The 24,541-nt window shown below is 37.8% G+C and overlaps 1 protein-coding gene across 3 annotated transcripts in view; it reads left to right on the top strand.

Moving 5' to 3' along the window:
- LOC131436889 (potassium voltage-gated channel subfamily KQT member 1-like) overlaps positions 1–24,541 on the top strand; it is a 444,267-nt gene that overhangs the window by 390,568 nt on the left and 29,158 nt on the right. For 2 of the 3 annotated variants that reach the window (XM_058605862.1, XM_058605860.1), the window contains 4 exons: positions 1,135–1,310; positions 1,369–1,620; positions 1,693–1,941; positions 18,381–18,726. In XM_058605862.1, coding sequence (XP_058461845.1) covers positions 1,135–1,310; positions 1,369–1,620; positions 1,693–1,941; positions 18,381–18,726 — 1,023 coding nt within the window. The remainder of the gene's footprint in view (positions 1–1,134; positions 1,311–1,368; positions 1,621–1,692; positions 1,942–18,380; positions 18,727–24,541) is intronic. The other variant, XM_058605861.1, reaches the window with a different exon arrangement.

Genomic DNA, 24,541 nt, shown 5'->3' with positions numbered 1-24,541 from the left:
GTTATAATCGTATAATATCTATGTTATTACTATATCAATTCACAGTAACGATTCACATATACGCTAACGTATTTATGATGGTTTCGCAACGGAAAATAAACCTTGTTTTAACTAGTAGCTAAAAGCATAAAGATATGTTAGAATCAAGTAACGATAACTTACAAATGATAGTTAGTTCAATGTTTACGTTATAAAGAAACACTGCTGCCACCATGTTTTAACCAGTATAACATAAAAAACATGTTCGTGCTCTTGTTGCAACACAGTTGGGTTAAGTGGTATCCAAACTAGTTACGGGTTGCTACTAATGAAGTCAAATAAACTTATTTTCAACTAGTAGCTAGAATTATTGTTGTGATTAAAGATATGTTTGGATTAAGTAACGATAGCTTATAAATTATATTTAGTTCAATATGACACAAAGATGCTATGATTGGAAACCTAAATAACTATTTCATAACTAGTTATGTTATGATGAAACATTGCTGTCACCATGTTTTAACCAGTATAACATAAAAAGCTTATTCGTGCTCTTGTTGTAACATAGTTTAGACTTTGTCGTATCAGAACTAGTTGCGGATTGCTACTTGGGTAACCTACACAAGCTTAGAACGAAATTTTCCTGCCATTTATCAGTTTCTGTACATTGAAACAAAGAAAATTTACCATTTTCATCAATGTTACTTACATATGGGGCCAGAAACCTTGTTTGCGAAACCACTATTCAATATCGCTGCTTTTGGCAGTTAGTTGGATTATCAAGCGGAAAAAAAATAAAATTTTTACTTTCTCCAATCCGTTGAATACCGATCATTTTTATTATACATGCTCACTCAATCATCATCATAATCGACAAACACACTCAATTAAACATTGCTCTAAGCGATGATTCGCGATTATATTTCATCGTTTGGAAGGATGCCACCACAGAACATTAGTATTGCGGGAAAATCTATCCTTTTTCGTACATGATTGCCACGTATCGACGTATTGCGGCTGCCAATCGCCATCGGTAGAATCAAAACTGTTGGATGGGGAGTTTTATAACTTCCGCTTGCATTATTCAGTAATAGTCATGTTATTTCTTTTCTTTTATTTCTTTTCATATCTCACTTCGCCAAATCTGTTTCACAGATCTAATAGTAGTAGTAGCATCTATGGTTGTGCTGTCAGTTGGCTCAAATGGACAAGTGTTCGCCACCAGTGCCATCCGGGGCATCCGATTTTTGCAGATCCTCCGAATGCTGCACGTAGACCGACAGGGAGGTACCTGGCGGTTACTCGGATCGGTCGTGTTCATTCATCGGCAGGTGAGTGTTTTAGGTATTTTTTGTATTTGACCCAAATCCAAATAAGTATTGCTTACAGGAATTGATAACGACACTGTACATTGGTTTCCTCGGGCTAATATTTAGCTCCTACTTTGTGTTTCTTGCCGAGAAGGACATCACCGGCCCGGATGGTCGGCAACCCTTTGCCAGCTACGCCGATGCACTCTGGTGGGGCGTCATCACCGTGACGACGATAGGCTACGGGGACACGGTGCCCCAGACGTGGATGGGTAAAATTGTGGCCTCGTGCTTCAGTGTGTTTGCCATCTCGTTCTTCGCACTTCCGGCGGTAAGTCAGTCACGAAGCTGTTTACGATAAATAGAATGTAGGAAACTTGTTCGTTCATTCTCTCGATTCCAGGGAATCCTTGGATCCGGTTTTGCACTCAAGGTACAGCAAAAGCAGCGCCAGAAACACTTCAATCGTCAAATTCCGGCAGCCGCCATGCTGATCCAGTGCCTCTGGCGCTGCTACGCTGCCGATAAGAGCTTCCACTCGGATGCGACCTGGCAGATATACGTCAAGTCGGACGACCAGAACGCCAACAGTTCCAACATCAGCACCGCCTTACCCTCGCAGCTGGGCAAAGTGAGTGCGTTGATTAGCGGTGTACGTGTTTGTATGTTTTGTTGTAACAAAGCCAGCTCTTTCCCATTCGGAAATCGATACAAATTCCGGATCCACACCCCAAAACAAATCTACCTAGAGTTAGGACCTCCCTGTACACTACCACAACCCCACTGCACTGCTGCATGATTTAACCAAAAAAGTTCTCTTTTTGCTACGTCTCCAAGCAGATTCCTTTTCCTTTGAACAGAAAGCCCCCCTTAAATAGAACTATTCATGTGTTTGTATACGTAGACTCGTTTGTAGTGTGTTGTTTTTGCATGTTTGCTTTTCGAAGCTTATCTACTATCAGGAGAAAACAAAGACCTAGAAGACACAGTACTCCAGGATCAAACGGAGAAACAAAAAAATATCTGGAATCGATGGGTGCTACTCCATACGGTCTGGAACTAGTCGACTGATTCATCGATTACCTTCAACAAGTTCATCAGCATACCAAACATTCCCACCAACGCTATTTTCATCGCCTATAGAAAAACTCAGAATCGAAATATCGCTTCATTAGAGCAGATGAAAGCGAAAACAAAACCTCCAGGGAACATATCACCGGCTACGAGATGGTGAATTTCCCACTGCTCCGGGAATAAAACACTTTTTCTCTGCTTGGTCCCGATGATGGCGATGGTTTTGTTTTTGCCAGGTGCAGCCGAGGCTCCCGAATCCAATGGACCGTTTGACAGCTGTTGGGAAATGATATTCGAAATGGAAATCGCTATCATCGCTGATGTTCTTTTAATGGGAAATAAACCAAGTAAGTGAAATTTGTGCACGGCAATGCTGCTGAGTCAAATTATCATACGCGAATAGCACTGACTGGGTAATGTAGAAAGTGAGCTCTGCTTGCAGCCTTCATGAACACGATCCGACCAGCTCTTAGAAGTGACAGAACCGATAGATTGCGTAGCAAAAATGGTGAGGAATTTTATTAACAGTTAATCATTTGTGACAGCCATTAATAAATTTGTTGGATGGCGAAATTGTAAGCTTCGACTGGTGGGACAGTTTCAAATGGTTGTAGCTATTAATTAGGCAATTGAAGTGACAAGCTTCATATTACCGGTACGTGGTTGCAATTAGACACACTTCATGAAACTGAAACTAGGGAAAGACAAATTTCGCACCAACTCTAGCAAATGTTGGAAGCACCTTCCCAATTTTCAATGCAACTTTGTGGACATTTAGACTTTGCCACAAAATGCCTTTTGGTATAGATCAATTTTGGAAAAACGTGGTACACGGTGAACTCTCCTACAAACTTTCTGAGTACGAAAGAAGTATTTATTGCAAGTTGCATCCTAGGATGTTTGTTTCGAAGTAAACGTTCAGTGAAAAACCTTATTTAATTCACCTAGTGCTGTAATAAAGCCTTTCTCATATTACTTATATTTTCGAGAAGAAAAAAAAACACTAGAAGATGAAGTCAAGAAAAATTTGTTTCCAAACTTGAATAAAATTAGAAACTTTCATAAAAGGTAAATTGTAAACAGTTATGTCAAGTTAACAAGAATTTCTCTTTAATTCGCATGACGGTTTGAAATTTTCCACCATTTACGCTATAGTATCGGAACCGGAAATCGGACCCGGAACAAATTAAACAGCAGCCTATGAGATTATAGGGCCTTTCATTTGAGCCTAAGTTTGTGAAAATCGATCAAATCATCTCTGAGAAAATTGAGTAAGTTTCGTTCTAGATTTTTTGATCACTACTTCCGGTACTTCCAGAGCCGGGAACTGGGAACTGGTATAGCCGAAGTCAGTTCGTTTAGTAAGTAACTAGTATAGCCTACAACTACAATCAGTTTTGAGCCAAATCTAAAAGAATTTTACCCTATTTTAATCGTCGCTCTAAATGAAAGTGTGCAATTTTAAACAAACTTTAATCTATATTTCCGGAAGCGGAAGTCGAATCCGGATGAAATTCAATATCAACTTATGAGACTATGATTTTTTTTAATTTTTTTATTAAGTTTGTGACAATCGACCAAGCAATCTCTGAGAAACATAAGTGACATTATTTGACACATACTCACAAACACAGCTCAGCTCGATGAACTGTGTCGAATGGTATAGAACACTTGTCCCTGTTTCAAGTGATTGCATAACCATTCTATATGATAAAAGTAAAAAGTATATTTTTATAGAATAGAAATGGTAAACACCACAAATGGTTCCATCCGCTGATGACGGTTTATCCATATTAACTTTTCCTGCAATTATTTTAGCGTAATTCTTTATGTTTGCTAAGCTTTCTTCTGATGAGATGAAAAGATGGTGGCCTTAGTTATAATGAAAGATAATAAAAAGAAATGTTTGCCAATTAAATTACTATTCGTTACCTCTAAACAAAAAGTAGCTGTCATTTTCAAATTCGATTTCATAACTTTTTCATTTCATTGCGCTTTAATTTCTTATCATTTTCATATGCAGATTTTCAATACAGAATTTTGATCCCCCGAAACAGATTTACAGAGTTTAAGTTTTTTCTCCTGCACGCTATAGGAAATTGAACAAAGTACGCTGCGGACGGAGCGAAGCCAGAAGTGTTTTCTTCTTCCGTACCAGCACGATTGAATCTAAGCACGATTAAATCTAAGTTTGCTTTCCATCTCTGAGAAAAGTAAGTGACAATTTTTTTCCATTTTTTGTGCATATTACCCAGATCGGGGATAAAATTCAATAGTTGTCTGTGGGACCATAAGACCATTCATTTGAATCTGACTTTGTGAAAAACGGTTCAGCCATCAGCTAACGGTAGTTCCGAGGAAGTACGGTTGGAGATCTAAGGTGTTTTAGTGGGTAGTTTCAATTATACAGTGGTAGTCCTGTGGAGAGTCCCACACGCTATGCGTAAATGCATTTCACATTTTGTGATCTCGACTAACTAAGTCCCTATGACGCTCGGTTGTCCGGGTCTCGGCTGTAAAGTCGGTATTGACAGTGATTGCATAGGCTTAATATATGAGAAAAGCAAAATATATTCAAAAATTTCAAAAAAAATTTATATTTTGGTAATATGTTTTGCCGTTTTATCAACTAATCATGTATTATAATTTGAAAACTTATTAACAAAGATAATTATCCAAAGATCTGGTGTTCATCTTACGTACAACCCCCATATTCTATATCACACTATTTGATTTCAATATCACTAATAATTTTAAAACGATCATACACGTTTAGAATAAAGTACCCTTTTATGTGGATCATTCATCCCAATTCCGACAAAACTGGGAAAACTGGGTAAATAACCTTTTCTCAAAAATAGGTAATGGAAATATGTGTCAAAAAATGAGTGGTTTACCACCCACTTTTAAATGAGGGGACGAACCGAAAATGGATAGAAAATTACCCCTTTCCAAAACAAATTGAAATTTTGAAATCTAACATGATGTATTTTCGGATTGTTTTGAAATAGCAAAATTTATGAAAACCATTTATAAAATTTATTGCAATATTTATACATGCCATGGCTATAATGTGATATCGTACATCCAGCTCTTCAGTCTACGTCGCAATTAGTTCACAGAGGCACTAAATGTGACAAACTTTTTCAAGGCTAACTGCTGTTAGAGAAAATTATTGAACTGCTGAAATAAGATTCAAACATAATAAATCGAAACCTATAATAAAATACGGACGGGTTTGAGGTAGCCTCAGTCCCGATGTTCGATTGGACGACTATAAAAGGTGGTCGAAAATCAACCATTTGAAAGCAAACTGTGTCCCAGTTAAACTTAAAAAAAAATCAAATCAAAATTTGTAGCATAATTATCAACCAAAATATCAAAGATGAAAAGATTTATATAACTATATCACTTACAACTAAAATCATACAGGAATGTAACAAAACAGAAACGATAAATTTTAAATGTGAAAAATTAAATGATAAAATTTCTTGTTCGTTGGACGGGACTGGACGTCGTGGTGGAGAGCCTTCTACCAACAGTAACAACAATCAGATTTCATAAATGGCATAAAATTTTAGATCTCAACTCCGAACCAAAATTTTAATCCTCACTTCTGAACCATAATTTAATTCTCGAATTCAGTTTCATAATTTAATTCCTAAGTTAAGTTTCTAAATTCATTTCCAGAGATCAGGATCGAATTTCTAAATCTGCATGCTTGAATTGAATTCGGAACTTAAGTTTTGAAACTAGGCTTTGAAACTGGATTCCATTCTTCAATTCAGGTTCGGAGTTCAAATCTAGAATTCAATTTAGAACATGGATTCTCAAAATGAGTTTAATTCCAGAATTCTAGAACAAAATTTATTAACTGAGCTCCTAATCTAGATTCCGAACCTGAATTGGTTCCCAGGTTCCGAATTTAGTTTTGTCTTTCTGATATAGAAAGCGTATGCAATTAATTGAAAAGTCAACTAGTAAAAATTGTCAGTGTCATATACCATTCGTCGAGTTGAGCAATTACTGTTCGCGTGTGTGTGTGTGTGTGTGTATGTGCCAAATAAAATCACTAATTTTTTTCAGAGGTAACAAAACTGATTTTCACAAATCAAAGGTCTTATGGTCCCATCGTTTGCTATTGAATTTCATCCTGATTCGACTTTTGGTTCCGGAACTACAGGGTGAAGTGTATTGCAAACCGTCGCTTAGATCGACGATGCAAAAATTATCTTAGAAATGACTTAACAGTTTTACGTAAAATTAACACTGTAGCAGTCTCTAACAAAGATAACTAAATACGTACAGTTTCAAGATTTCCAACCCATACTTTATAGTGCAAAAAATTCCGTTCACAGAAGAAGCTCTCCTTAGGGATCAAGAGTAAACCAAGTTAATTTGTGTTGGTAATGTGTATATTACGTACATTTTATTTGTTACGTATGTCACAGATCTATGTATTCATATATGCAGTGTACAAAGTTTATCAAAGTGGCTTGAACGATTGATTTTCACACAATCTCTTTTAGCAATAATTTATTCTCAAATTAATGTTAAGTCTGACTTTTTGGATGAAATATCAGTTTTGGTCAATTTTTCACCAATGTCTGATGGAAAATTGCTAACATTTTATGAATCAATGTAAATTCCATAAATATCTAAAAAAGTTAGCAACACTGCTTGAATGCATTTGTATTAGGTTGCGCTGCAAAAAAATAAGAAAACTAAATAGTTTCTGTTACAAAAGCAGTTTTCCGCAAAAATAAATAGTTTTACGACAACATCCCAGATCCATTGCCTTTCGCGTGTTAAATTAAAGGTTCCTATTTTACGGGTTTACTTATAGAAGGTACGTAAATCTTAATATCGCAATAATTTATGCAAGGGAAAATCTATATAGGAATGTGTTTTGCTGCTAATCAGGGAAAATCCATATAGGAATGTGTTTTGCTGCTAATCAAATGTGTTAGTGGAAGTAAGCTGAAATTGAAATAATTTTTCTCGAGCAGTTTTCAGAAAAACGGAAGAGGCTTAGACTATAATTTTCGCTTTTCTTGAATTGCGGTTTTAAGCAGAATGAACTGATTGGTTTATTTTTCAACCATATGAAAGATTTATTGATTAAAATTAAAAAGAAGCGCAGGAATTTGTTTTTACGCACACATTGTTGACATTACTCATACGCTTGCAAAGTGTCTTGCTCCTTAAAACAGAAAAGGCTTCTGCGTATAAAGCGATTCAAAGACAAAGGCAGTTCGAGAATATTCGAAATTTAAAAGCTGGACTATAATTAAAAACCAGGTTACTGGCGCCAGTTTGTAGACAGTTCATCACATCACATGAACGAAAGTCAAAATTATTCAAACCGGTGAATATTTGAATCTATAAACCGATTCCTAGTTAAAGATGGTTTTTCTAAATAACAGCATAATTGTTCCGTCGAAATAAGAATTTGATTTCTTTGTCTGTTTACTATGACCAAAATCAAAAACTAAATGTACAAAATACCAGAAACTTGCATAGTAAATTAAACATGGGCTTGCACAAGACACGTTTCATATAAACAATGGAAATATAAATCAATATAACGACTAACTTCGTTTAATGACCATCGATCGAACTAAATTTTCCCTCGTGCTTTAATTCTTCATTCTTCTGCTTATCTAGCCACGTGGTCCTGATCGTTTTGATAACAATTTCGATTATCTTCGGTATACACACGCGACCAGCCACATTCACCTGCCGACCGTCATCTCGATTCGAATGATAAATTGTTAAATAATTACTTCTCCGGTCACGTGCTACTGAGAGAACAGTAACAGAAAGCCGTGTCCTAAGTACCTGCGGCTGTTATCTGCTATCCTACAGGCGATGATGGGATTCGTCTGATTGTTTGCGCGGTTCGGCATGGGGTTCGATGAAAATCCACTCACTCAACACGGCCGTGGTTAAGTTTTGAATGAATCAGATTCCGAGAGAAGGTGAGAGCTCACGTAATTAGAATAAGCCAATTGATTGGCATATTTATTCAATCTGGACAGATTCACTGAAGCAATTAACGGCTCAGATAGGCAACGAAGTTTGTGTGTTAGAGTTAATTAAATCACAATTATAAGTTCGCACCGTTAGTTCATTTTTTACAATGTTAATTCACAATTTAACTACGATTCATTCATATATAAAGGAGCTGTTGGAGGTGAAATACTAAGGGATATTGAAGCGGTAATCGGGACGGGTTTAGAGTGATGAGTTAGTCAATGCCTTTCATGGAGCCCACCTGGGTTTGATTCACAACCCCGCATATAGGATCACGAAGTTTTTCTAGCCCGAAGAGGTCCTTAAGGTTAAAACCTCTATAATAGAAACAAAAAAAAGAACCGGAAATTATTGTGCTCGCATTCAAACATTTGAGTAGAATTCGGCTGAATCTACCTTGTCCAGTATCCTCAAACGTTGAGGTAGATACTATTGTTCAAAAAACGCAAGTATGCAATGAAAGCGTCGTAGTCTTTGTCGAAAGTTGTCATGGAATCCGCTGCCTTGGCATGGTTCCGCAAACATTCTAAAGTATTCCACACTCACAAATTGCTTGGCACTGTTTTTTAATCGACTTGTCGCCACCTTCTATACTTTGTCCAGTACGATTCGTGTAGAACTGGTCACCCGGAAGCGTCTTATAATCAAATTTCACGTAAGAATTCTAATCCATGATTAAGCATGCGTATTTTCCGCACAGTAATTTACGGTGTATATTACGGGTTTGACAGTTATCGAATTGTTTTCCACTTCTTCTTGGCTTTTTTGCTTTTTGGAAGTTCTCAGTGAATTTCATGTCTTTGCTCGCTCGACGGAAACAGGGGATAGAAGCTTGTACGAATTTCTGATCCAAGTTTTGGTACACCTGGCTGGAAAGGTAAACCCCTCATAATACTTTCGATTCGGGCTGCGAACTGCTCCGACGCTCATACATTCCATTTTCGCCAAACGACTTAGTGCTAAATACTCGCATGATGAACAAACCCGCTTAATATACCCTTGTAGCAAATCGTAATGTCAACCCCCCGGAATATTTTTACGTCCCAAGTGTGTAGCATATGCTACATATCTCGAATGCTTTTTTCATTATTTTTCCCTCAACAGTATGAAAAGAGTTTTCATTTCCAATATTGTTTAGCTCTTCAATTAATATTTCGCGAAGTAGTTTTTGAGGGCCGCGAATCATTTTCATGAACAACTTTTTTCTGTCAGCGATTGATTCTAGCAGTACGTGTTTTTGTGTTACTTCAAATTCAAAATAATAATGATTTTAAAACAATGTAATGATGGTCGTATTCTCATAATTCGGTATCATTTTCCGTTGATAGTATGTAATTATCGAAATAGTGTCAAACCATTTCCAGCACCCAAAATTCATTTTCAAGGTTATAATTGAAGCCGCGCGAATTGTAAAACCGAAAGTACCAATCGAATCATCGAACGTTGCATCAAACAAGGTGAAAAATTCAAACACTTCACGAGCGGATCTCGCGTTCTTTGAGCGGCTTAGCGAGAAAAAAAAACATTGTTATGATTCTAGACCAATGTCTGTGAAAAATATGATTTTCAAAAGTCTACAACAAAATCATATCTGCAGCCTATTCAAAAAATCTGCAGATTGACAGACAAATCTGCAGACTTTACATCTCTGGTTCCAAACGAGAAATATATTATTTGGGTGGTCGGCCACCAATGTCAATTTTCTTTTCCGAATAACCGTGTAGTGTCAGAAGCGATTCCCTAATGTAGTTACTGTGTCGGCACCTTCTATACATTGTCCAGTACGAATCGTGTAGAAATGTGCTGATTGCTTGGAAGGTTCCGCGATGCCTAATATGACGTCGAATGATGATGTTCTTTCACTCGTTAGTAATATGAAGAAAGAGATTAAGAAATTCAAATCCATCACTGATTCGATGCTCTGGCCTGTTTAGAAAACAGTGTAGCCAAAAAGTTGGAAGATTTGAAAAGTTTCGTGATTGTGAATAATCAGCGCAATAATAATGAATTAGTCGTAATGAAAAGGAACTCATTCGGAGTCAGATGGAAATCCCAGACGCAAAAGAAAAATTATGTCTAATACTGATGATGATAAAAATGTTGATAATGAAAATAATGACGAAGTTTTTGATAAGAATAATAAAAAATCATACGCGGATGTTCTTTCTGGTAAATTGTCTAGAAATAGAACGAAAAGTAACAGAAAACGCAAGACTCGCTCAAATATTATGATTAAACCTGTTGAGTCTTCTCAAACAAGTGATGACACGAGACAGTTTTTGAAGGGTAGGTAGAATTCAAGAACACATAAAATTAGTAATTTCAAAAATGGTAAAGATAGTTCGATTATTGTTCAGTGTGCAGCAGGAGAGGATATTCAACCAGTGAAAGAAAACATTGAAAGCAATTTAGGTACTGAACACAATGCTGTTATACCTAAGCCCGGGAAACCAAAACTGAAAATAGTGGGGATGAGTGATCAATATTCCTCTGATGTATTCATTGACCTATTGAAAAGTCAGATTCAGGAAATTTGATCAGATTGAAGTTGTTGCTGACCTAGAAAATCTACGCTTCAAATATAACAAATATAGTGTTATAATTGAGGTTGATAAGAATACTTTTTCCGGCTTGATAGCAGCCGGCAAGGTTTGCATCGGCTGGGATAGGTGTTCGGGTTTCGAGTCGTTCAACGTATTGCGCTGTTTCAAGTAAGGTGAGTTCATTTACAAGAGCACCGAATGTTCCAACAATGAAAATTGTTCCAAATGCAATGCAGCTCATAGAACATCTGAATGTACTTCAACTGATTTTAAATGCGTTAATTGTTTAAAAATGAACACGGAACGTTAAATGAATTTAGACATCAACCATCCAGCATTTAGCAAGCAGTGTCCTGTATATCTGAGATTGCTTGAAATGAAAAATAACAACATTATGTTAATGGAATAGCAACTAATGGATGAGAGGCGCTAAGAAATTTTGTATCTGAACATAGCCGGTTTGTCTTCTAATTATGTCGCAATGCGTCATCTTATAGAGGATAGACATCCTTCATTAGATTTGCTTAAAGAAACACATATAGTTTATTCTGGTGCTTCGATCAGTTCAGTGTTCCGGGTTACACTGTAGCTTTTTGTTTGTCCCATTCCAGGCACACGGGTCGAGTTGCCATTTATGCCAGAGAATCGATTTAATTCAGCGTTTAAGCGTTTTTTTTTCATAAATACGTTTATTTCTTAAGGCAGTTTACATAAGTTTTTCTTCGCCGTAGCATCACTTTTACATAAAATTCTTATCCTAATATAATTCTAAAATAGTCACAACGATTTAAATTTATTAAAATATATTCCTCTTATTACTTAAATATCATCTTAGGTAATTCGTCATTAATTATGAAATATTATTTGAACAAAACGATTAACTTCTATAAATTATAAAATAAGCTGTTATTTTCAGACATTTTGTTGATGATTTCATAAACTATTTCGATTTTGTTTGTATCATCACATAATTACTATTCTAATTTAGCTATTGGTTGAACTCATGGTCGCTGCTGGAATCAGAGCTAAGTCTTAAAAGGGTCCTTTATTAATTTGAAACTCCAATTTTTTATGAAATGATAAAGAAGTTTCATGTATGGAAGGTCACGACAAGCAAGAATGTCTCGAACTGGGACATTGGATAGTCTACCTTGGGTACGCAAAGAATTTATTAGTTGAGATCTGACATCACGATACTCCACGCATGTGCAAACGACATGATCAATATCCCGATAACCTTCTCCACAAGCACAATGATTAGTCTCGGAGAGCCCAATTCGAAGGAGATGTGCGTCTAACGTGTAGTGATTGGACATGAGTCTGGACATCACACGAATGAAATCTCTACTCACATCCAGTCCCCTGAACCATGCCTTTGTCGATATTTTCGGAATAATTGAGTGCATCCACCGTCCCAGATCATTTCTATCCCAAGAAGTTTGCCAGCTGGCAAGTGTTCCTTGGCGAGATGCGCTATATAATTCGTTGAAAGCAATCGGTCGCTCATAAATTTCCCCCTCAATAGCACCACATTTAGCTAAAATATCGGTTCTTCCATTGCCAGGAATCGAGCAATGAGCCGGGACCCAGACTATAGTGATTAGATAATTATTGTTCAATATGTCGTTCAGGCACTGTTTTATTTTACCCAAGAAAAACGGTTCATTTTTGTCAGTCATGTTTGAGCGAATGGCTTCAATTGCACTCAGACTATCTGTGAAGAGGAAATAATGGTTTGGAGATAATGTGACGATTACAGTCAAGCTGTAATGAACTGCTGCTAACTCTGCTATATAAACAGATGCAGGTTCTTGAAGCCGAAAATTATTGTTGAATATACCAAACCCAGTAGCCTCTTCAATTCGTGATCCGTCCGTGAAAAACATTTTCTCAGAGTCAATATGCCTGAAGTTGAAAGAGGCATGCAGATGGGAAATTATGGAGTTGTATACCACTCTCCAAGTTCAAGCGACTGCTTGTTTCTTGAAATTTTAGAAAATTGGTGAGAGAATTTTGTTGATTTAGGTAAATTAAATATTAATACTGGAGATTTCAACATTGATTGGCTCAGTGATCAAAGCTCGAATCAATTGAAACAGTTAGCAGAATTCTTCAATTTGAAACAAACTGTGAATGAATTTACAAGAATTCGAGATATAGTAGAACATTGATAGATCACGTGTATTCTAATTTTGACGAGTAGCCCCAGGAATGAGGAAAATACAGTGAAAATAAAGTATTGCAATAAATATTCAAAGCAAATCATATCTCGACTTGTATCAAGTAGCTTGAGTTGTACACAGTTGACTGGAAATTTGGATCGCAGGGCATCTATTCTGACCGACGTGTTGAAAACGTGTACAAATAAATTAATAACGGAAAAGTACGTTGGTTGGAACAGCTCAAAAAGTTGGTACTCAACAGACCTCTTACGGTTAAAACGGGAGAGGGATAAACTGAACAAGAGGTTCTGTAGAACTAACAATGATAGTCACTGGAGTAGATATCCACAAGCACGAAATATTTATTCACTGGCCCTGAAGAAGACTAGATATGAATACATTCAGAGGAAGATCGATCAAAATCAACAAAACAGCAAAGAGTTTTGGAAAATTCTCATACAGAACAAATCATATAAGAAAAGTTCAACAGTTATTTCATAAATAGTATTCAGCAGATCAATCAAATTATTGAATTGGTAGGTGAACCTGTTGAAATAACACAGCCGATGAATAACTATTTTAGACTTAATGAATTTCAACCTATCACTTTTGAACAATTGAAAACTATTTGTTTTAATTTAAGAAAATCGACTGGTATTGACAATGTAAACTCAAAAGTGATACAGAATTGCTTTCATGTTATCGGATACGATCTTCTGGATTTGGTAAATGAATCGTTGTACATGGGGCACGTGCCAAAAGTGTGGAAAGAATCTCTAGTGGTTCCTATCCCCAAGGTTACTGGAATACATAAAGCCGATGAGTACCGTCCCAATGTTGCACACGCTAGAAAAAATTCTGGAACTTGTTGTTAAAGATCAGCTGATCAACTATTTGAACTCTAACAGTTTGCTAATATCGGAACAATCGGGATATCGTAAGGAACACTCTTGCGAAACCGCTTCGAACCTAGTATTGGCAAAATGGAAGGAGAAAATCGAAGCCAAAGAGAATATTTTTGCTGTGTTCTTGGATCTGAGGAGAGATGTAATGTCTAGTACCCTCGGTAATTCACTTGGTGTGCCTTAGGGAAGTGTGTTAGGTCCTATTCTATTTATTATGTATATTAATGATATGAAGCGAGTCTTACGTCCATAGTAAGATTCTATTTTATAAAACAGTAATTTCACCACACATTGACTTTTACCCATCCACTCTGTTTCTTGCTAATAACACACAAATCTTGAGATTACAGCGGCAGCAAAATAAAATCATGCGACTAATTCTAAAAAATGTAGTAGATATACCTCCTCAGATTTTCTATTGAACGCATTACAATGGCTTTCAGTGAAACAGAGAATTTACTGCTTAACCATGGTATTTATTTTCAAGATCGTAAATGGCATGCTGCCTCGATATTTGTGTGATCGAATTGAATGAAGAACTGATTCACATAGGTACAATCTAACGCAATCTACGCATCTGATGCTAGAACACCAAGCTTTCTGTTACTTACTTACTTATTTAAGGCTCCTGCGCACCCCGAGTGGTGCAAAGGGCCGACTTGAAAGATCTCCATCCTGGGCGATTGCCCGCCATCGCTTTAACCTGTTGCCAGGTTAGATTTCGGTCGACTTCTTTTATTTCTTTATAGAGGCTACGCCGCCATGAGCCTCTGGGTCTGACTCTGCTGCGATGTCCTGCTGGGTTCCAGTCTAATGCTTGTCTGCAGATTTCGTTTCCGCTCCTACGTAAGGTGTGGCCGACCCAGCCCCACTTTCGTTCCCGAATTTCAGTTGCTATCGGCTTCTGGTGGCACCGGCGATGGAGCTCAGTGTTTGAGATCCAATTATGGGGCCACCAGGCTATAATTATGTTCTGCAGGCACCTATTGATGGACACCTGCAGCCGTTGAGTGTTCTCCACTGATACACACCATGTTTCACTAGCGTATAGCAGCACAGATTTCACATTAGAGTTAAATATTCGGATTTTGGTGCGTTCACTTATCTGTTTTTTCCACATGTTTCTTAAACTCGCAAAGGCAGCCCTTGCCTTCTTGATCCTTGCACCTATGTCAATCTTGGTACCGCCATCTGACGCCATTTGGCTGCCAAGATATTGGAAGCTTTCAACATTCTCCACTGATTGCCCTGCTACTGTAAAGGTGGAAGGGGTCATCGTGTTCACATCCAACGATTTGGTTTTGTTGACATTGATTGCTAAGCCTGCCGATGAGGAGCGTTCGGCAAGGTCGTCAAGCTTACTCTGCATGTCAGAGCGCCGTTGAGCTAGGAGTGCAACGTCATCAGCCAATTCGAGGTCGTTCAGGTGCTCCATAGTTATGGGATGCCATAGCAGCCCACGGTTTGGTTCACGGTCAATCGCACCTACCAGGATCTCGTCGATTACGATGAGGAACAGTAGCGGTGATAGAATGCATCCTTACCTCACGCCAGCTACGACCCGGATGGGTTCAGACAAGACCCCGTTGTGCAGAAGTCTGCGTAGAAGGCCTCGTACTGCGCTTCGATGAGGGCGATGATTTTCTCAGGTACTCCCTTGCGTCTCAGGGTGTCCCACATATTTTCGTGATTGAGACGGTCGAAAGCTTTTTCGGAGTCGATGAGAACCAAATAAAGGGACTCCTGGAATTCATTGACTTGCTCCAGGATGATAAGGAGCGTAACAATATGGTCCGCACAGGATCTTCCGGCACGGAATCCAGCCTGCTGTCGTCGGAGAGTCGCATCGATCTTCTCCTGGATCCGGGATAGGATCACTTTGCATAGAACTTTTAGAACGGTACACAGCAACATTAGCCAGAACGCAAAACTCATTATGTCCGCTTTGTAAGCAAATATTTAGTTAGTTAGTTCAATTTTTTTAGATTTTTTATTTCTTTTACGTATTACGAATGTTGTATTTTCTTTTTGTTTTGTTTTAGCATTCAGTGTTTTAAGTTTGACTCTTGACCTTGATCGTAAGGTTTGATTAGTATTTTAAGGAATAGATTTGGAAACTAATTGGGATCGACAGTTGTTGATGGAATTGGGCTTGGCTCTGCTCATCCGCAGTCTCGTTACTCCATCGTAGCTGATGTTTGTAGCGATGAACTGGTCCGGCGGGAAGGGCCAGGTGATACTGGTAAAGATATCGAGTTCGATTCCTGATGTGATCAAGGATCTTCCAGGGTTGGAAATTTTCTTGATTAACCTTGGATCCGGAATATTTGAATGTTATTTTGTTGTCAGTCGTTCTTTTGAAGAAGAACCTATACCTGCTAGATTAATCAGATCGTTTTCTTTTGTTTACTGGTTAATATAGGTGCAAAAACATAAATTATCATTTAGATAACTTGTTCTGCTCACACCTTTGTAGGGGTATGAGGTTTGACCATCATCATCATCATCAATGGCTAAAAACCACCTGTATCGGTGGTATAAGTTCACCAAACAGATAAGCCGTGCGGCAACTGACAGAATTATTTCATTCCAGAATTGATCATTTGGTTTCCTGTTCCATGTCGTAAAAGGTCACAAAAAAGGAGCTCCCAAGACAACGTGTATTTCCCTACCGATGACTGTATGGTAGCAGATTTAAATAATGCAGTTGTAAACGGAGCATTTGTGGACTTTGTCCCTGCGGAACTCGCAACTCCCAATCACGCTGACTAATTGAAGGCATAGACAGATAGTCTGTCTATTAGGGTGGAATAAGGTTGCATGAGAGAAAAATGAAAAGTTTTTTTTTTCTCGCTCCATTGTTCTTTTTGAGACTAATAAGAAATATGCAAAATTTTAGCTCGATCAGTGAAACTATATTTTCGCGTCCAAGGTTTTAAGTTTTATGGGATTTAGTATTTGAAAAATGAATTTTGCTAAAAAAAATCAATCGGATCATCCTACATACTCTAAAGATCAGTGCATTTAACGTGACGAAAATGAATGTTATACGAGCAGCCCCTAAAAGGAATAGAACCATCACATGCAAACCAAACGTCAATCAATCCGCGTTAATGTTAAAAAATTTAATGTTAAAAAGTTTATATTATAATTATCTTATTATCATATGAAAATGTAAAGAAATTTAATCTAACGCCTCTAGGTGGTGTAAAACAAACTTTCACATAAATTTTTACAAAATATCAAATTTTACAGTCTATAATGACTTGAGGTAAATGTTGCCGCAATATTTGGTGAAACACATTTCAATTACATGTGGCATCTAATAATATGTATAATAACTATTGTATATCTAGAAGGTAAAAGTGATATGAACGTCTACTAAATTTTATTTATGAAACACACAGCTCTTACGGGATTACGCATTAAATAGCTACTATGCTAGGAAAAATATTCACATAACTATTCATGTATGTTAACTAAGATATGATTATTTTTTGAGTGTTCTTTACTTGTTGACCAGAAACTAAACAGCTTCTGTCAAGATTCGCCTGGAGTTATAAGCATGATAATGAATTTGGCAAATTCTAGCCGGATGGAATGTCTATGATGTAGCAAATTTGTGCATGGTTTGTTGGTTTGTCTATTATATTAATTTCCCTACGCAACGCATAGCATTTTTTCTCATTTTTTAAGTTTACTTACACGTTCTAAACAGGTGAATGAAACGAAACCAATGAAAATATTTCTTTGTTTCAATATTTGCTCAAATTTATTTTATGCTCTATGCCGATTTTACCGTCACGCTCAGTGTTGAAACAGTACACGAATATTTGGAATGATTTCTTTTCCTTTATTAGAGAAGTACTTCTAACTGACATCCATGACCGTATAATTTTTATGGTCTACGTGACATTTCAAATAATTGAAAGAAAAACAAAACCATTACATTATTGGAAACTCACCTCTATTCTGTCTCGTAAAATAAAAAGACCTTCCATTGTTAAACTATAGTATTGTTCTCAGTTTTCTACTTGAACACAAGGGCGATTGAAAAATGCTTCTTATCCGACACTGACAGTAAAGTGACAATAACCGGATGCCTTTGATCATCCAAAGCTTCTCATTTAATTTCTTTTCGGCTGGAAGGTTTTCTCTAATCATTGAACATGCTTTCGACTGTCTTCTAGTAGCCATATTCACATTAACACACTTTGTCCCACCATACATTCTCCCCGCCATGACTTTTCTCAGCAACCGCGCTGAAGCAAGCCAACCACAACTAGCTAGCCGCCAGGATCTCAATGTCGTACCGCCCTAGATGTGTATCAATGTTTGTTGTTTGTTGTGTTTTTTAACATTCGGGCTCAGACCCTAATGGTACAGGTGGCGAGACGCGGTGCATCGGTACTTAAACGGAGGAAATCTCGAAACCGGATGGAAGCTCCCGGCCTAAAAAACACACTCGCATCGACGGCAGCAACAGCCTCACCATCAGCTGCTGCTGTGTCGACCCCCTCGGGAGTCGGTGGACTCACCGGAAGTTATGGAACATTAGGGACTCCCGGGGCAGGTCCGAGCAGTGCAGGTGCAACGTTTGCAGCAGGAAGCGAGAACACCCTCATGACACTGGTGACGCCTGCTGGAGAATCCCAGATATCCAAGAGTGAATCCGACGGAGATGTCGTGTTCTACATGGAAGAACCACGGGCGGCAGGTGAGTGCGGATTTTTTTCCTTTGATGGCCAGAGATTTGCAATTTAATTGGTTACTACCGCGTACTAAATCTACATATATAATACCATAAAACACTATATTCCTAATTTGAATCACTTAATGAACATGGATATTCAGCATTCGGCGAAAATGTTGAACTGATTTTCGTTTTCAGTCTCTGTTTTCTTGATTCAATTATAAAATATACTAAGATATTGCGAAAGGGGGCGGGGGGAACAGTTTACATAGGAACTAGTTGATAAATTTATTTTCAATGGCATATTATGACTTTTTGCTTTTGAAAACAAAAAGCTTAGAGTAGGTCAACTCAGAGACATACCCATGAGATTGTGACGCGCATTTTTTACGAACTGTTATACGAAATTTATTGCAATGATCTCAAGCTTCGTTTTCCGCCCTATATTCGACAAACTTGTTCCAAGAATATCCATGTTGCAAGAGCTTTCAAGAAATATCAACAAGCCGGAAGACATCATCTTGAACATTGAAACGATCTCAAACATCGTTTATCGGAATATACTGATTAAATCCATATCGATTTCATACATTGTTTTCATATATCTACTTATCAAAGGAATCTACTTTCTAAGGAATATTAACAAACTGTGATGACTGGTCACTGTGAAAATGCACAATTTTCAAATTCTTCCAATTCGGAGGAACTGAATAGTTTATTGATTGGTTCAGCTCTTACTTATGTGGTAAAGTTTTACTAATACAACTGGGTTCCTGCGTTTCACTTTCGCTCACAAATGTGTCAGAAATTCCTTAATGCATCAATGGGCCCGCTTCTGTTCTCGTTGTATTTTAATGACCTGGTTTTGCTTCTGCGTCGAATGCGAACTAGTTTATGATGATAATCGATGACTTTAACCGGCTTCAACAGCCTCATTTGTCATCTGGTGCAGAAAAAAATACGGGTGTGTAATGTCAAAGACATAACTGGATGTTGTGAATACGAATAAAACTGACATAGTTGATTGTGTGAATTGCGAAACTTTCCGATGCGATGATTTGTTTATAGACAGCCATCTGGTTCTTCAGGCACAGTTTAGATGTTCTACAAATCAGCGGATACAGAGACCTAATGATTATGCTGCATTTTGTCGATTTTGTCAACATGTTACCTGAATATCAGATATCTGTCAAAGGTGAGCTGGATGACGTTGTTAACCCTTGTGAGTTGGTGGATGGTGGATCTCCTTTCCGGAACCCAAACTGTTCTTCCAGTAATATATCCTGTTCATCTGCGAAAGCAAGAATTCACCTTTGTATTGATTTTTCAAACAGCTTGGATAGGGCAGAGAGTAAGCTGATGGGCCGATAGCTCTTGGAAAAGGAAGGATCTTTCCCCGGTTTCAAGACTGGGATAACTTTAGCTAACTTCCACTTTGAAGGGAAGTAACCAAGCTCCCAGCACCTGTTAAAAATTTTAGCTAAGAAGACAAATGAGCGAATACTCAAATGTTTCAGCTCAATGTTGAATGTGTTGTCGAAACCGGGGGCCTTCATATTTTTGGATTTTTTCACAATAGCCATCAGCTCATTCGCAGTGACTCTACTTTCCTCAGGAACCAAGCTGTCTGATTGGTCAACCTCAGCTACGCTATCAGCAACGGCTATTTAATGTGGACTTACAATGTTGAGTCCTTACTTGTGAGAACACACAAACTGCTGGCCTAGCGCATTTGCCTTCTCTACTGGTGTGATTAAAGGTATTCCTTCAGCTGCGTCCTGGGCTTCGGTTTTTTCTTAAGCACCTTCGTTAAGGACCAGAAGGGCTTTGAATGTGGAAGAATTTCTCGAAGCTTTTGCTGGAAGTTCCTGTTGCGAAGCTCAGATATCCTTTCCTGGATTATCCTAGTTAGGTTGTTATAAGAAGTCTTCCTATCTAGGATGCCAGTTCGTTGATACTGCCTCCGGTAGATATTTAGAAGTAGGATGAGTTTCTTGGTGACACTGTCGATTTGAAGAGAGGAACTCGGCATATGTTGTACTGGAACCAGTCTATCACGAGCTACTGTGGTCGGTTGCAATTTAAACGCTGACAGAAGCCTGAGCTGAATGGATCGTTTAATGGCAATGAAACTCCCCCTTCTCTGGTAGTTGTCCTGTCGAGCCTGTGAGTCCTGTAATTGGAAATAAAAATAAAAATTTCAGGTTTAAGATAAGTTTCAGTTAAAATAGCAATATCGGCATTCTTCTCTTGAAGAAAGTCGGACAATTCAGCAGTTTTGCTCCTGAGTGAGCAAGCATTCCAATTTACTACAACCAACTCATTATATTGCATATTCGATGATGAATTTGCCTAAGGCGTTGATTTGATGTAACCGCGTTCTGCAGTTTCATAGTTTTGTTGTCATTGTTTCAAAAATGACGATCAGTTGTTCAGCACAGGATAAGTCACCAGAGTCAGTCACGTACCCAGAGGGGGGCCCAAGGGGCCCTGGCCCTTCCCGAAATCAAAAATAGATATAAAATTCAACAGTTTCACTTTTTCTGTACCATTTAATTCCACTATTTCACTGTCACGTTATTACACTTTCACAAAGTCACTATACTTTAATGAAGCATAACAAACGTTACAATACAGATACGCGTATTTCGGAATGTTACTTACATCCTTCTTCAGTGTATCGGTTTTATAAGTTTGTTTTGTTTTTTGTAACGTTTGTTATGCTTCATTAAAGTATAGTGACTTTGTGAAAGTGTAATAACGTGACAGTGAAATAGTGGAATTAAATGGTACAGAAAAAGTGAGACTGTTGAATACATTCCACTAACAGCTCCAGGTAAAAAAATAAAGATATAAAATTATTTAGCAGGACTCAGACATGTGTTACAGAAATAACAAGACAGTAAACGTAAAGAAATGTAATACAATAACAGTTCCAGTGGAAAAGTTCAAAGTGTCTGTTAAAACACAAAGGCACACTGAGAATTAGTAACATTCTTTTTTATTTTTGGGCCCCTCCCGAAACGAAATTTGCTGTGAGGAAGTGGCGGTAAATTTGGAATATTCCTCTTCGGTGGGAACCGTGGGAAATTAGTTTCATTCTTCTGTGGAACATTCTTGTGCGTTGATTGTTTACGGGACGCCTGTTGTCGTATTTTTGTGAAATCAGCACGTTTGGGACACGATTTGCTAGTAGATGGATGGTCGCCATCACAATTCACACATTTTACAGCGATGGCATCTAGTAGACAATCGTTGGTATTATGTGATTCGGCACATTCCCCGCACCGACTTGTCATGTGGCAATTCCTCGCTCCATGGCCGTAATTCAAACAGTTCGTGCACTGTGTGACATCCCGATGTACCGGTTTATACTTTTGCCATTCGATGATTATATGGAATAACGATTTTATGGTTTTCAGTTGACTCATGGTGATGGAGCCCTTCTCTAGATTAACCAGGTGCAGTTGATCTCGATACTTTTTGTCCGTATTATGTCGTTTCATTTTAAACACAATCACAGGCTTTAGTCCAGCCTCCGACAGTGTCTACTTTATTTCGGCTTCCATCATGTCGGGTAGTCCTCGAAGTAAAACCTTCATAGGTTTGTTGGCGGCAATATCGTGTGTGAAGTATTCCGCTTTTGTCTGCTTAAGGTACAATTCCACTGCTTTGTAGTGATTCAAAGCCGGAACAGTTATTTTGTAGTCTTCAGTACATAAACGGATTGTTGCCTGAAGTCCTTTGCTTATCGGCGTGTTGAAATCCGAGCGTAGAGTTGGTGGGAAGCCCTTCAGGTAGAAAGGCGGCATATTTTCCTTCTTCTACAGTTCCTCTTCGACATCAACTGGCAGATCAGCGTATTGGTTGTTACTCAGCAAACGGTCGTTTACCTGTACATCACTTGGCTTCAGACGCTTAGCATCCTTTGGATCCTTCTCGGATCTATGGCGCGTTTTACCCATAGCTTGGGTAGGTAGACAGCTGCGAATAAAAGATTAAACAAAATCGAAATTAGTCGTAGTAGGTTATTCGTCTATCCACATCGAGTGTTAGATGACGAATGATCGATTTTCGACCACGGTTCCTCTTTTATAAAGTTCAGTTGAAGCTATGTGCCTGACTACCTCAAAATCGTCGTCCTTGCTCGAAAAATCCAAGCAAAAGTAAAGAGTTTTCCGCGTTGTTTTAAATTTTTCAGAAACTTAATTTTTGAGTTGTTTGTGGTTATCTCACACTGTTCAAAATATTATCCTAAATTCCTGATCATATTTTTGATGAAATAGTGAAAGAATTATGTTGCTGCCATTAATACAAGTCGAGTTATTCACGATTAAGTTCTGTCCATTCTTCTATATGGCTAATTTTGAAAAGGCGCCCAAAGTAAAGTAAGTCGTATTCACGACAAAATGGCTTATTAACATCACTGCAAACTCATAACTGTAATCAACTGCGTTTGTATGCTATGGTAAGTTGAATACTCAGGTTGGTGAGAAAATACTTCTTCGAAATCACATAGAAAAATGTCATAGGCTACATAAGAACAAAAATCTCACAGATTCAACCAACTGCCATGCTTCTCTATATGAAAAGGACTAAACTTAGAAACCAAACGTTACACACAGGTAATACTGACAGCTCAACATTCCGTCTAAGTGCATTTCTAGTACGATAACAGCTCATTCGTAGATGTTCCATAATTTTTGTATAATGAACCGACAAGTTTTTGAGAAAAATCAAGAAATTTGAAAAAAAAATTAAAAAATAATAATGACATACTGACATAATATTTTGGTGCGTTACTTCTACAGAAATAAAAGTACATTCTTGATGTAGCTCAATCTATCTATTACCGTTCTCACTTCCACTTTCACTTTCACTACACTTACATGTCACTTCACTTGATTTTACATATTACCAGTATCACGCATATTGAAGTGATCACTGTGGTGAAAAAACTAGTTTTTTCAACAAAATGTTGATGGCGTGATGTTGATAATGGCATCAAGTTCATCCAAGTAATTACTTTTGTCTCTGAAGCGACTTCCGTAATAAGGACCTACATTCACTTCACTTGATGTCCACCGTGAAATGATACCCATAATAAGGGTCACAGTCACTTCACTTGGTTTCACCGTGTAGTGACACCGATAATAAGGGTCATAGTCTTTGATCATGATAAAATGCCACCGTGCCTACCATGCATTTTTCACACCATCTCAATACGAAACAGCAGCGCGCAAACAATAAAAATATGCGGAAACGTTTATTTACTTACTCAAATTTTGGTTGTTTTGGCTAAAGTTTCATAATTTTGCGTTGCATTTTTAGATTCTTTATGAAATTTTTCTTCAAACACTACTTTTCATCTCGAAAACCATCTCCGTGGAACGGAACAGTAATCGTTTACACATTTCAAAAACCAATGGCGGCTCAGCAAAGCAAAATTTCAAAATCCTAAGAATACTTAGTTGTGATAAGTTTAATTGCGAAAATTTAAGTATTTTTAGTTTTTCTAAAATCGGTGTAGTTTTTAAATAATTGATCAAAAGCGCAACGCGAGCATTCCGCTACATTTCAGCCTAAGAACGTTATGGACAATGCTTGCAGGCTTTTTGCAAGTTTTCTTACTGTCAGATCCGGATTTTCATTGCGACCGCACGAAATTGCTTTTCGCACTTGCTCTCCTTTTGATGTCATCTTCGATCTACAGACATACGTTCATCAGTCGAATATTTCGAACCGCGAAATACTACACGTGTTGATGAAGTATTTACATCATTTGCAGACACATACATTTTGCGATTCTGACAAACTGAATCGAGTGGTATGAAACATT

This window comes from Malaya genurostris, chromosome 3, assembly GCF_030247185.1.
Source record: "Malaya genurostris strain Urasoe2022 chromosome 3, Malgen_1.1, whole genome shotgun sequence".
NCBI classification, from domain to species: domain Eukaryota; kingdom Metazoa; phylum Arthropoda; class Insecta; order Diptera; family Culicidae; genus Malaya; species Malaya genurostris.
The sequence above is the reverse complement of the archived record's forward strand: the minus strand, read 5'-3'. Positions and strand labels throughout refer to the sequence as shown.